Consider the following 14,615-nt stretch of genomic DNA (forward strand, 5'->3'; position numbering starts at 1 on the left):
CAAAACTTATATATAATAAACACACAACTTATACATCTGTTCTTTATTCAATAAATCATGCATATAAAATGATAAAAATAAGAGTGAGATCAAACATACATACATGAGGTCAAACATAAGATCGAACAAACAAGAAATAAGACGGTGTGCACCTCCTTTGTAGAGTGTGTATCATCTTTTATATTAATTCCATTTATCATTGAGCTTTTACAAAAGAAACCTAATGATCTTACCCATGGGTTCTGAATCAATGAACACAATCCAACTTGATTAAAGCATGGACCTACTGATTAAAGTGACCTTAGAGCATGATGACCATTTGGCCAGAAAGTTATACCCATGTCACTAACCCCCCGGCACTGACCCTTACAAAGTTATATCTTATCACGGATGATTGTATGTAAAGCATAATTTGTAGAGTGTGTATCATCTTTTATGTTAATTCCATGAATCATTGAGCTTTCTGAATCAATGAACACAATCCAACTTGATTAAAGTGACCTTAGAGCATGATGACCATTGGCCAGAAAGTTATACCCATGTCACTAACCCTCGAAAGGTTACTTATCACGAATGATCATATGTATAGCATAATTTGTAGAGTGTGTATCATCTTTTATGTTAATTCCATGAATCATTGAGCTTTCTGAATCAATGAACACAATGACCTTAGAGCATGATGACCATTTGGCCAGAAAGTTATACCCATGTCATTCACCCCCGGCACTGACCCTTTGAAAGGGAAAACCCCTTGTCTTGTATATTTCCCATGTGTACCATAAGAAGTAACATGATGTCCGCTACGTCACAATCAATTGTCATTTTCTTTCTTAGGTCTTCAAGCAGGCGGGACCGATTACTGTTCACCCGGATGAAGTCACACACAGTTACGTCACAACCAGGGTAAGGTCACGAATCCCCATGAAACAAAATGCATTCTCATGTAATATGTTACGGGACCTGGATATATTATGATGATTATTCAGCTCACTGTCGATCAGTCATCGTATTAAGCCGTTGACTACTGAATTGTATAGGTCCTATATGCTTAACACAGGGACCACCAGGTTCCCGTAAGCAAAGGGTTAATTTATTTATCTTGTTCATGAAGGGAGAATTAATCAAGCAATTTCCTGTACCGCTATGCACATCTCTTTCTTTATGCGTATCATTTTAACTACTTAGACTTGTACACAAATCATGTATATGAGAATGTGTTTTGTCTCGTTTATTCGTTTAAGCCTGTCTGCACTAGTTTGGCCAGGATGGATTAAACCCCCCTGCGTGGTCACCGACAGGTGGTTATTTCATAAAATCAGCTCTCAAGTAACATAAGAAAAAGGGGACCATGCGGGACCAACGGGTGCCTCTTAGGCATTCTTTGTTATATAGAGGGCGCAAGTAGCTACAAGTAGTGCAGTCCCGCTTTAAAGGAAACATCTTAATGAATCCATCAGCACATCTATACTTTAGTCGAAAAATAGAGAGACAAAAGAAACCATAATCATTGCAAAATCGTATTGTTGGTAACAAAATAACGATAATGTATAGTATAATTTATCATTAAATCTCCCGATGCTTATCAAGCCAGGATTTAAATATAAGATTTGTTCGGACCTCCTTCTCCTTCTGTAATTTACAAGGTCTGGGACTCATTATTTATTACTAACCGTCCTAGATTAAATCAAGATATATCGCGTTCCACATCTCGCTATCTAGATACATTTTCTTTGTTTGATATTGTTTTTATCACTCTCTCGTGGGTGACAATGCTTCATAATGAAATAAGAATTATATATTCGTTTCCATCTATAGATAACGATCGATCCGTTTTTATGAAGTTTTCTCGCCAGGGAGCTGTTTCCTTTTAAGCCATGGACGTGAACTTTTAGCCCAGTTAACTTAGGTTCCCTTTAATTCCCAAATGGGGACACAACTATTATTCACTGTGGTTATTCCTTAATAAATTATATGTATGATGATTAAACATTGGAGTTTAAGGGTGTATTGCATTTGCATTGAATTTCTGACGCATTAAGTAGAGATGCAAATCGAGGTTTTTACGGAAATATGTATTTGATTTTGTTCTATCTTTATCCAAAATCGTATTTATCAACATATCTAGGTAGCCTGTTATTCGCTGCCTCGAATATTTTCCCACTTTTTTTATGGTGCATTTTTCACCTACGTTTGGAACCGAATGAAAACTTTAGGGATTATTGGACAACATGCATACATAATTACAGTTGCTATTCCGCTGATACATGGTTGTCAAAATCATAAAACCCATTTCTCCATTCTCTGCGGCTTATATGACTTAACACGATCGCGAACTTTTCATGAAAAATCGAGGGCAATAGATGCATAGTTTCGGCAAGGGAGGAAGGTGGGGGGGGGGGCGCTAACGTCTCTTGCCTAATTATAAACTTTCTCATTTCCACAACGTAATTTCTTCTGACATATACTATTTGTTTTATCAGTGTTAAAGGCATCGTTTAAGAATGTTAAATCTGAGATGCACGGCCCTACGTGTTATCAGTGTCTGTGGTATGGTGTAATATTGAAGCCCTAAAAATATCGCCCTTCAAAATGAACAAAAAGTGCCTCAAAGAAGTAAAAATCACTGAGTGACCGGTTTTACCATACTCGTTTTCCCACAATAGACTGAAGTATTAGGAACACCGTTTGGCAAACGGTTTTCAAAATTTGTAATTCCAATCATAAATATCTTGATAATCAGACAGGCGATCGGCTTGTAAAAATCATTCCTGACTGACCTAAAGGTTTATAATTATCATTGCAGCATGAGCTAAATCCAGTATTTTGTTTCAGAATCTGAGACAAAGTTACCGGATCCCTTTAATTTTAGTCAAAAAAACTTTCTTCATTATCAGAGCTCGATTGCAAGACCCTTTAAAAAACATTAAATCCCAGCGGTCTCTTCAATTGTATTTGAGATGTAAGAACACATCAGAATCGACTTTCATATTTCCCAAAACGAAATTCAGTAATTAAATCAGAAGGAAAGTACTGCTGGACAAAGGAAGTAATCAAATGATGGAAATGGGACGGGCGATGAATAAGTGTCCAGTATAACAGGAAGGGCAACTGTTGATGCAGTGCAGAGACCATTCAAAATTTTAAGAATCTCGAGGCATTTCTTTTTTAAGCAGAAGAAGGTAGTGCTGTCCGCTAGGTGATCTGAAAACGGAAAATACAGTTACCATGAAAGAAAGATTGTTATTGTTTAATCAACCTCACGACTGAAACCGTTAGTGAAAAGAAACAAATGAATCGAATTTTAACTAGAAATCCTGATCTAAATTTGCCATCATCCTCTTTGTTTATAAATACAAGTTATGAGGGTTGCCCGGGGGGGGGGGGGTGGGGGTGGAATCCCTGGTTTGTCTTAGCTGAATAAGATGACACTGTATCCTGTTTTCCTGTCATTCGTTTTTTCATTATCATATAACCCCTTTAATCTTGAGTTTGTTAAAATTGCGACCGTTTTCATATAAACGGTGGTACTTTTATTCTTAACTGTCACGATTATAAAATGAACAAGAGCGCGCTACATTATGCGTAGATTGAATGATTCTGTCTTTGTCGATATCATCCAAACACCTGTCATTAAAATTATGTGGCCTGGGTTGTCTGAGCCATGTAGAGGAACATGTATTCCAATTCCCTTCTCCCTTCGTTCTCTCAACAACTCGTAATCCTACTCCTTTAATCCCATCGAAGATCTAGGAAAGTAATTTCATTTCCCATTGTATTATAAGGAGTGAAAATGAGGGGAACTCGAAGTAGAATTATTATGATCTCGCGTGATTAAAGCTTGCCTGGACCAGATATTCCAGTGCTTCACCATGTGGCATGTAGCGATACTGCACTTTGACATGTTGATTGTTCGTCGCAGCATTGGTCGTGCGCCAAGAGAGGGCATGTCCCAAACACCAGCTGTTATGGCATCTTTTAACTTCCTGGTAATTAGATGATATTAGAACTCTAGCATAATCGGCAGGATTTGGCTCAAATTACACTTCGCGATTCATTACAAAGTTGACACAAATTATTTCACAAAATAGAGAAAGAGAAGGGGGAGCTATCAAATGTCAAAGGAAGGAAATTTAGCATCGAATGTATAATTTACGGAAATAAGGATGCCAATGTTCCCTAGTCCTCTCAAAGGACATGATTGCAGAAACGAAGAAGGAATGGGGCGAGGAGAGGAAGACACGTGATTGGTTGATACACTCACTGTCACGTGATCGTTGTGAAAGAAAAAGTTGGCAACGAAACGTTTCCTCCCTAATCCATATCATGTTCAAAGTTACAACAATAACATAAAGATCTTATTCCTATTTTCAATGCCTACTTGTATTCTAATTATAAATGTTATGAATTTCACTTTGATCATTTAGATAATATCCTCTCAATTCTCTTTTTCCATGTTTTCAGAGTAAAGTTCGGTTTCATTTCACTGAGCTTGGCAGCGGACCTCCCGTCGTCCTCTGCCATGACTTTGAGGAAGATTGGGAAGCGTGGAGAAGTCTGGTAATTATGAAAACAAATAAAATGAAAGAGTTCCCCTTTGGAATTCAATTTCTGAAACAGATTATATGGCGCCATGCAAATGCTGTTCATCATCATCATCATCATCATCAATTTGCAGATATTCTTTAGCTTATGCTAGATAAAAAATGCAACGATACCGCATATCTTTTGTCATCGCGGCCATACGTTTTGTCAGCACTATGCTTACGCTCGATTAACGTTAGATATTCGAGCTTTTTAGGCATCATATTATATTTCTGTAAAAAACTCATTGTAACCAAAATGCGGTGCAAAATTAATCATTCGCAGTTTGCTGTGAAAAAAGTAGCTGTTGACATAATTATTAACCACTTGTTAAAGATTCACTCAAAGACGTTCACAAATATCTTTGTAATTGGTCAACATCTTCAAATGAAATTGTAAGGTATACAGGGCGTGACAAGAATATTTCGATTTAGTTTGACGGTCCGAGTCCGCTCAGAAAGTGCAGACGATCCCTTTTATTTATTTCTCAGACAGTCTTAAGAAACAAATTTCCTAAAACCTAGTTGGAAAAACAAGGGCCCTGAGATGAAAAATCCCTGGAATTTCCGACTTTAATCATGGACGGCCCTGGGCATACACCCTATTAAAGCCATAACAGAAGGGCTTGATCCCAGATCTTAGTTAGACATCTGAGACGGTAGGACCCCCTTGCAACTTGAACTTGGAAGAAACAATTACCGGAAATTGGGGAGCTTTTCTTTCTCTATACGTCATATTGAAGAACTTAACAGCAAGACTTCTAGCGTTGGAGATATAGAACAGAGATAGGTTGAGATGAAAGCCGCATTCACAACGGGTGTTGATGGGCTCGTGGGAAGAAGGTTCGGCAGTTGCGGTTCTACAATAATGTTTTGTTTTTTGTTGTGGGGGGGGGGGGAACTCTTATTCCCCTCTATAGAAAATTGCTGGTTATCAAAAGCAGAACCTTTAATCGAAATTTACGAGTGGTTTCGATTGATTTTTACGAAAGTTTCATGCCGCAAATGATTTAAGTAAAATACTTACAAGTCTGCAATATAGGTTCTTGCCACGACAGTATGCACAACTTTTTGAGTGTAAAGTAATGTATTCGATTGCTTGTGCTTACACTGTTTCGTATATAATTTCTTCGTAACGATGGATAAAGGCTTTAAGAAATTACGATAGAGAGAAGGTAAAAAAGGAAATGTCAGATGTTGTATGTCTTATATTTTGATTGATATATTCACAGAAAATATAATTCCATTCTCCTTGTTCTCTCATCTCACCCTTACCAGATGCCAGAACTCGCCATAGCAGGGTTTCGAGCCATTGCTCTTGATTTGAAAGGCTTTGGAGAAAGCAGCAAACCAACAGGTGGGTATTTTTAGTGGAAACAAAAATAGATAGATAGACAGACAGATAGATAGATAAAAGATTAGATAGAGTTAAATAATTATAATTTGAAAAAATGAGTGAGTGAGTGAACAATAAATGAATAAACAGATAAATTAATAGATATATCTATATGGATAGATAAATGGAAGCGTTGTGTGTTTTCATGAATCACAAGTTTATGATTTGATGATGTAATGATGAAATTTGAGATAGATGATTATCAATTTGATATCTCTTTTTTTCCGATTCAGATACAGAGCAGTACACGTTGAAGATCTTATGTCGGGTAAGTGTTTTGCTCATTTATTGAAATAAGGATAAATCCTGTCCTAATTAAGCATACAATAATCTTTAAAAAGAATGACTAATGGTTAATTAGAAATGGCATCTGAGAAAGAAATGTTTAAGACAGCTAAAAATACTTACACTTTCAAATTTCTTGTTAAAACCTATCAATATATGTCAAACTGTTTTAATGGAAACGTGAAATTGGATATTGTTTTGCTAAATCTTTTTGCAACGAGGTCTGAAAAGAAAGTGTGGCCATATTGTTGTCCGTCGTCACTGCTTAAGAACAGATCGAAACTAGCCACGGATATTGGTGTCACAACAATTCTTATAGTCTAAAATAATTTTATTTGACATTTTGACAAGATGACGGGCTGTACAGGCCATTATTCGTACATTACTATACAACTATTCATGCATAGTTTATCCAATCAGAACGCTGGAAAATGTACAGCCATACAACCATGCAACTATACAACTATTCATCCATTAAATGGATGTATAGTTTTATCCAATCAGAACGCTGGAATTTGAACAGACATACAACTATACATGTACATCCATCTAATGAATGGGGGGGGGGGGGGGTGACATGCTTTCGAATAATATCAATTTCCATTGCTTTTGTCACCCCTGACCAGCAGATTGTATCCTTCTCTCTCCTCTCCACTTTCCTAAAACCGTGTGCATGTATTATGAAATGTCGATGTATTATATGATTGTTATACTCATTGTACGATTTCCGATCGGTCAAATAAATAATAATGATAATAAAAATAATAATATTAGGATTGTAACCAAATCATAGCTTACCGCTACGAGATAAGTGCATGTTTATGTCTTTCTTTGTTTAGTAGTAAAGTCATGTAGGCCTTTCCATTCAATGTTACTGTAACCAGTAGATCTTCAAAAAACCTTGGAAAATTGTATCCTATACGGGTAGTTGGTCATCAATATGAGAGAGAGGGAGAGAAGACCAACACAAAAAAGAGAAAAAAAGAGCATGCCCCTGTCCATATGAACTATTAAACCATTAAACTTTATTGAGATAAAGAGCATGAATATTTATGACATTATTAGGTATTATTGAGTCATCCATGGACATAGATTCATGTCTTTCTTTTTTATTTTCTTTTACAGGATATGACTGAGTTCTTAGATGCGCTGGTAAGAAATAGGATATATTTCATAAACATTACCTTTAACCCTTTGCTTACGGGAACCTGGTGGTCCCTGTATATAGGACCTATACAATTCAGTAGTCAACGGCTTAACAATTTATTAAAAAAAACCACTCGACCTTTACGTGAGCACCATGATAGTATTTTTCCCCTTTACGTTTGTCACATTGCGCGCCATGTATAGTCTGGCTGTGGTCACTGCTAGGAATAATTGATCTTTACCAATTTTTTTTAAATAAAACGTTTTCTAATGTTACACTTCAAAATTTTACCTATCAACGATTTATATCATAAATGAATTTAAATAAATATAAATGATGGATGATTTATACATTATGTCAGTGAGTATTTTTTTAAAGGATAAATTCCATTTTGAAAAATTAGTTGCATCGATATATACTGGTTTAAAACTAAATGGATTCAACCCGTATACATTCATATATGTAGCGTCAAATTACGTGAAATATAGTTTGTTTTGCTTAGCAAAATCCGTTGAATTTGGACCTTTAGAGTTAAGATTCAGTAAGATATACAATATATTAATTGTAAACTCAAAAATACACTTGGGAATGCAAAGTGATTAATTTGATACATTATGGTAAAACCTTGTTGCAAAAATTGATTTGAATTGATTTTTCGTTGTTTACTTCCTTTAATGACATGTTAGCCGATTATCAATGAATCATATTTTATAAGACAATATTGGGTGGTATTTTCTTTTTTTAATAATTTTGTTCCATCGGTTTTGTTATGCTTTCGAATTTGTGAGACATTCTTAGTCTGTTTTTGATTTTGTGTACGTTTGTACTGCCATGGAAGACCAAGTTTATTACTGAATTAATTACCATATCCTTAGATTTGAGACAACTTTATGAGTACTGCCATATTAAAATTCCTAATCCAATCTTTTCTGTCAGTGTCCCTCTCATGTTATCATGCCAGACAGACAAAAGTATTATCAAAGCTATCATTTTTCTCTTGTCAGACATTCAATGATCAAAATCAAAGACAGATGATATTCCCTCCTTTCTTCATTTGGTCAATTTGGGGACAAATATTGTCCGTTTTATGTTATCATGCCAGACAGACAAAAGTATTATCAAATCTATCATTTTCTCTTCTCTCAGACATTCAATGATCGAAATCAAAGACAGATGATATTCCCTCCTTTCTTTATTTGGTCAATTGGGGGGGGGGGGGGGAATATGAATCCAAATCATGAGATAATGTAAAAGGATAAAAATCGCAGACAGAAAATCCCTTCTTTCTTCATTTGGTCAGTTTTGGGGGCGGAAATGAGTTCAAACTAATTATTATGAGACATTATAAAAGGATCAAAATCGCAGATAGACAATCCCTTCTCTTTTCATTTATTCTTGTCATTTTGGGGGCGAAATATAAGCCCATATTATGAACAAGGGAGAAAGAAGATTAAGTTCCTCGGACTAATCTCCTTTTAATCCTATCTTCTGACCCCCAAGGGAATCGCCCAGGTCACTCTTATCGGTAAAGGTATGGGGTCAGCCTTTGCTTGGACATTCGCTAACCATACTACAGACAGAGTTCGGTGAGTAAGCATTTCAAACAAGCCTCTTGAGAAATTCAAACAACCTCTTTCCAATTTTCCTTGAAGTTTTTTTTTACAAGTTTGTGATTATGTTTAATCGTTTACGTCCTGTTACCTTCTAAAAAGCTTAATTAATTGTTGTTTGACAATTATGCAAAGAAGTAATCAAAGTCTCTTTCAATTTATATGATTACTTACAACAAGCTACTTTTCTTTTCTTAATCATCATCCTTCAGAAAGACTCAACTCGTAATTCTCGTTTTAATGTCTTGTGGATTTTACGTTAAAATAAGTACCCCCATTATAATTGAGGTTTTTCGTTTAATAATTACTAATTAATGAGCATGTTTTGCAAAATAGAACATTTGGTTAAAAAAAAAAATCTTTGAAGATCAAATTGGTATATTCCGATTAGGATAAAAACCAAACTGAAATAAATTCGAGATCGTACCATGGCCTATAAATGCTTACAGAATTTCTGTCGTAAAATGAGTATATGTATTAAAAGTGGCGCCAGGCTGATATGCTCCAAAGGGAGTGGAGAATGTACATACATTGTGTGCGGTTATTGTGTGCGGGTGTAGTGATATATCTATAAGCGCGCAGAGACATTGCCGTATTAAGCGCTATATAAACCCATTATATCATCTATTATAATTTGTCATGCTTTATAATTTTTTTAACCCCTTTCTATATGACAGAGCTGTTGCTGGAATCAACACATCGCCCTCTGTCGTCATACCCGATACATTTTATGGTGACCAAATAAAGAGGATTGGGTCTCTTCAGGACTACATCAAATTCCGCCATTGTGTACGCATCAAACTCACCTCAATGATTAATTATATAATTAAAGTAATTGGAATACAAAATTCCGTATATATTCAAAGACAGAGAGTGAGAGAATTATAGATAGAGAGATGTAGAGATTGAGAGAAAGGGAGAGAGAGAGAGAGAGAGAGAGAGAGGGGGGGGGGGGGGGGGGGGGGGGGAGGAGGGGCCGGAGGGGAGAAACAGGGGTGCGTGACATTCTCATTTAATATTTATTTTCATGTTTCGGTCTGGATTATTTATATCTCCATTCTTTTTGTTTTCAAATTCAATTACAGTTTAAATTGATAATTGGTATTTGGATCTATGTTACTTTGTAATTAACTATAATGTGAACAAAATTTGAAGTGCTTGTTGGATTTATACCATTTCCTGTCGTGTCTTAACGTTTGAAACATTTGCAGTGAAAATGTTATATTTTGAGGGGATTTGAAATTGTATTCTCTACAAATTCTGCTCTAATGTACAACATATTTTGTCATTAATTTGTTTATATCAAATAGGATAGAAACAACAACAACAACCCCGATATAGAGATGGAGCAATTCTACAGAATAGCAACGTGCCATTCGAGTGACACGGTAAGCCTCGTTTCCCACTTGTTCTACTTCATGAAAATATAAAGGCAATAATAACTCGAAATCTAAAGCTTTGAAAATCGGAAAATGTCGACCTAAAAACTAGCTATCGACGTGGTGACATCATCCTATGTTGAGTACGCATATTCCTAATGACTTTAAGCTAGGCTCATCGCCTCAGCTATAAAAGGCGAACCGATCGGGTCCGATGTTATGTCGTCACTGAAACTGCTGCAAATTTGACCCCTGCTGACCCATAATTTGGAAGGCTGCCGGAAATGAGTTTTTAATTTGCTTATGTGCAATACTGAAAGGGAAAAAAAATATTTAAAAAAATAATACTTGTATTTACATTCATTAATCTTTCCCTTGATATATATAAAATTGCACTTTCATTGGATAAGGTCTTTAAAGCCTAAATCACACTAGACGATATGACGAGATTATTCAGAATTGCATCTTACAGCCCGGCGACATGTTATTTTATTGTCGTTTTTCCCTTTGCATTTCTTTTCTTTTTAGAATCCCGCCAAAGATGATCGTTGTCTTCAAGGCATAGACGTGAAAGGTATGTCAACCTTTTAAAATTATCTTTAAAACAAACAGAAAAGCATATGAGAATATCCGACCAACGTATCTTGGTGCGAGTTATAAGTGTTAACGAGCAAATGTATTCAGTATATGTAATGTATTATTGGCTTTAGTTTCTATAAAACATAAAAGAAACCAAAATTGAATTGTGCCAGCCACGATTTGAAACGTATGAAATTCCAAGCTAGTAATTAAAGTATAAGTACGGATCAAAGAAGTTGAAAGATGTCACAAAATCTCTTTCTTAGTGCTAGCTCTTCCATTGTTAAAGGTACTATGTCCCTTTTGCAGCCAACATCAAATTCTGTAGAACTTTGCAGGAATTATGAATATGTCATGTATGTCCTATCTGTGAAATTTAAACGTTAGCAGTGTCCTAATATTCAAATTATGCAAGCAAATCCGTTTTCTTGCTAGACTTTACTGTCAGACACTATTGAGTGCACTGACTGGCTTTTCCCCCCTCCTTTGGTAATACATCCATAAAATGAGCTGTAAAGGGTACATGAGCATTTGTCTACATCAATGACCAAATTCTTGTAATGGCCAAAATTAAACTGATTGAATCTTTGCGCAGCAAAAAACGTACGACCATTCGGTACAATGGTCTGAAAATCAGACTATAACTTACTGGCGCTATAGCTCTTAAGTCGATTCGACAACTAATATTCGTTATTTTCCCACTTAAAGACATTTTCAAACCCCCTTATTTTTCGGGAAGTTCTAAATTAGTATTATCTTTCAAATGCCGTTGGAATTTAAATGGGACATAGTACCTTTAAATAGTGAATTAAAAAATTAAAAATACACCGTGCACAATTTCTAGTCTTGATGGAAATACGTGCCTCCATCAATAATTACACGTGACGTTCTTTGTTGACTTTATTCCTAGAAGACTTTGAGTTGTCGACGAAGGCATCGATGAACTGCCTTTGTATCGAAGCAGATAAACGTGAGAAGAAACAATTGGGTGGTCATCATCGAAGCACCAAATCAAAATCAAAATCACGGTATGTTGAATCACACGCTTCTTTCTACCCCCCCCCCTCCACTCCGGGGTCGGAGGGACCGCATGCGTGTTCCCAAAATGTCCGGAAAACCAAAGTCCGTCTCGCAGTACACAAAAAAAAATCAGCCCGTAATGACTTTACACACCGGACTTAGGGGGTGTTTTCAAAAGGAGGGAACATGCATACGCGTACCCTAAATAACACTGAGTGGGTGGGGGGGGGGGGGGGGGGGAGGTGTTCTACTGATAGCGGGTTCTTCTCTAGCGCTCACGTCTGTCAGACTTGACATTCCTGGCGCTCCACAATAGTTACCCCGGCTTTAGCATGGCTGCCATTATGACGCTCAAGCATTACAAGGAATTGATTCCTCCCAGGTACCCATTTACATCACCTGGGTCGAGTGTGGCAAATGTGGATTAATATCTTGGTAATTGACATTAAAGGGATCGTTTATCAATGTTTAATCTGGGATACACGGCCCTACGTGTTTTCAGTGTCTGTGATATGGTGTTATATTGAAGCTCTAACAAAGTTGCGCTTCAAATGATCAAGAAGTGCCTGAAAAAAGTAAAAACCTTTGAGTGACCGGTTTTACCATACTCGTTTTCCCCAATAGACTGTAGTGTTATGAAAACCGTTTGGCAAACGCAAAATTAGATCTCAATTTTCAATAATAAATATCTTGATAATCAGACAGGCGATCAGCTTTTAAAAGTCATGGGGTTCCTGACTGACCTAAAGATTTATAATTATCATTGCAGCATGAACTTAATAGAGGTTTTTTTTTAAAGGATCTAAGACAAAGTTACCGGATCCCTTTAAAGCCTCGGCGGGACTCGATCCACGATCCGCGGAACTCTAGACCACAATATCTCTGCTACATTCTGTTCGCTGTCCCATTGCACTATGCCTCTTAAATGATAGGAAGCAGCGAATAAGGGTTGATGTACAGTTTAATTTTGTGACCGCAACGGAATATACAGAGTGATGGCAGTATCGCATGATTTATTAATGTTTAAACTCCGACCTATATCTAGACAGTTCAGCCAGGTTGGTTAGAAAGGGTATTAACATGTATACTTCTTTTGGGTGCTTGCCCGACAAAGCAACACTCGGCATGTTTCTCCTCACTGTTACAGATTAGCCAGATTGATATGCGAACTTATCTTTCTCTCTAACAATCTGTGGCTTTTACTGGATAAAATCGCTAAAAACAAAACATTGAAATTAAATAGAATAGTTTCTATTTGTGTGAGGGTTATGCTCATGATTGTTTCATAACCACTTTTTAATTAGCTAGTTTTTACGTTGTCTCACTCAAATAACTGTGGTATCCATGTATAACGGACATCTATAATCATACCAAAATTCTGAACATAATTGTATAGCCAAATGAGCTGAACACAGTTCTCAATTCGCTCTAACCACATCGAGTGATGTGTACAGGACTAAAACGAAATCTTATCGATCCAATCAAAACTGTTTTCAAAAGTTCATGATAAAAAAGATGAAAGTATTACCACCTTTAGTTTTGAATCACTTGTTAATCGACGTAATTTCCCTTTTTGTGACCACCAGGGGAGCTAACTGGTTTAGGAACAACGCGGCCAATTGGGAATGGAACCGGCGACTTAACGGAAGAATGGTAAGGTCTAAAGTGAGATTAATATCCGATTTATAATCCTGTCCTGAGGATTCATAACTCATTTGTATATGAAAGCAATTCAGGGTATGCATGGAGATAGAGAGAAATGGGTGGGGGAGGGGCGCGACATCGCCCCCCTCCTCCAAAGCCGCAGATTTAATCAAGCACAGCGAGTAAGTTATGAGAGATTCACATCTGAAAAATACCAGGCATCGTTGTGGTTTAGGCTGGGGAGGGGGGGGGGGGGCAGGATGTTACCCCTCCCATCTTCCTTAACAAAACAAATAAGGTACAATTGGTTACCAGCGCGACCGCAGTCGTCAAGCGAAACAAATAATGTATTTGACTGTTTGCCTAGCAACAACCACAAACTCATCCAGGGGTAGTGAATTGATTTCCTCCTAGGTTAGCACAATTGATGTCCTCGGCCTTGAAAGAAATACAAACTATGTGAACTTTTGTTGTTGTTGTCTGTTTAGGTGTTGTAACAACAAACGTAACTTTGAGATATTTTACGAATTGCTTGCATGTCACACTGTCATCATTGACCATGGTATCTTCGTACTTTGTTTGAATTATATGATTAATATTTTGATTCATTTATTCCGTTATAATAATGATAATTAACAATAATTAACACTTACTTATTATCAGAAGTCTCTAAGCGCTCTACAATAATGCAGCACAATTACCCTGGCTTTAGCAGAGCAGCTGTCACGCAATCTGCGTTTAAAGGAATAAATTCCTACCGGGTTCCCAATTACTTCACCTGGGTGGAGTGTGGCAAATGTAGATCAATGTCTTGCCAAAGGACCTTAGTGCCGAATAATTTATCTATTCAATTATTCATCTGTTTATTTTTCACTTATTTAGTTGTTTAGTTCTTCATTATTCATTCTTATTATTTTATTTTGTTGATCCAATTAGCAAAATAAGATCAAATCATTTGGTCTACTACATGTACTT

General features: G+C 36.6%; 1 protein-coding gene across 5 annotated transcripts in view; it reads left to right on the forward strand.

Moving 5' to 3' along the window:
* Positions 1 to 14,615, forward strand: part of eh2 (soluble epoxide hydrolase-like protein 2) — a 52,888-nt gene that overhangs the window by 33,190 nt on the left and 5,083 nt on the right. For 2 of the 5 annotated variants that reach the window (XR_004063325.1, XM_011663212.2), the window contains exons 6-16: positions 835 to 903; positions 4,462 to 4,557; positions 5,859 to 5,937; positions 6,210 to 6,244; positions 7,387 to 7,413; positions 8,909 to 8,994; positions 9,696 to 9,807; positions 10,329 to 10,406; positions 10,926 to 10,971; positions 11,887 to 12,004; positions 13,583 to 13,649. Coding sequence is in view for 4 of the 5 variants with exons in the window: in XM_011663212.2 (XP_011661514.2) it covers positions 835 to 903; positions 4,462 to 4,557; positions 5,859 to 5,937; positions 6,210 to 6,244; positions 7,387 to 7,413; positions 8,909 to 8,994; positions 9,696 to 9,807; positions 10,329 to 10,406; positions 10,926 to 10,971; positions 11,887 to 12,004; positions 13,583 to 13,649 (813 nt within the window). In the remaining variant the exon portion in view is untranslated. 5 annotated transcript variants of the gene reach the window in all.

Source organism: Strongylocentrotus purpuratus, unplaced genomic scaffold (genome assembly GCF_000002235.5).
Source record: "Strongylocentrotus purpuratus isolate Spur 01 unplaced genomic scaffold, Spur_5.0 spur5_scaffold_11, whole genome shotgun sequence".
Classification (NCBI taxonomy): Eukaryota; Metazoa; Echinodermata; class Echinoidea; order Camarodonta; family Strongylocentrotidae; genus Strongylocentrotus; species Strongylocentrotus purpuratus.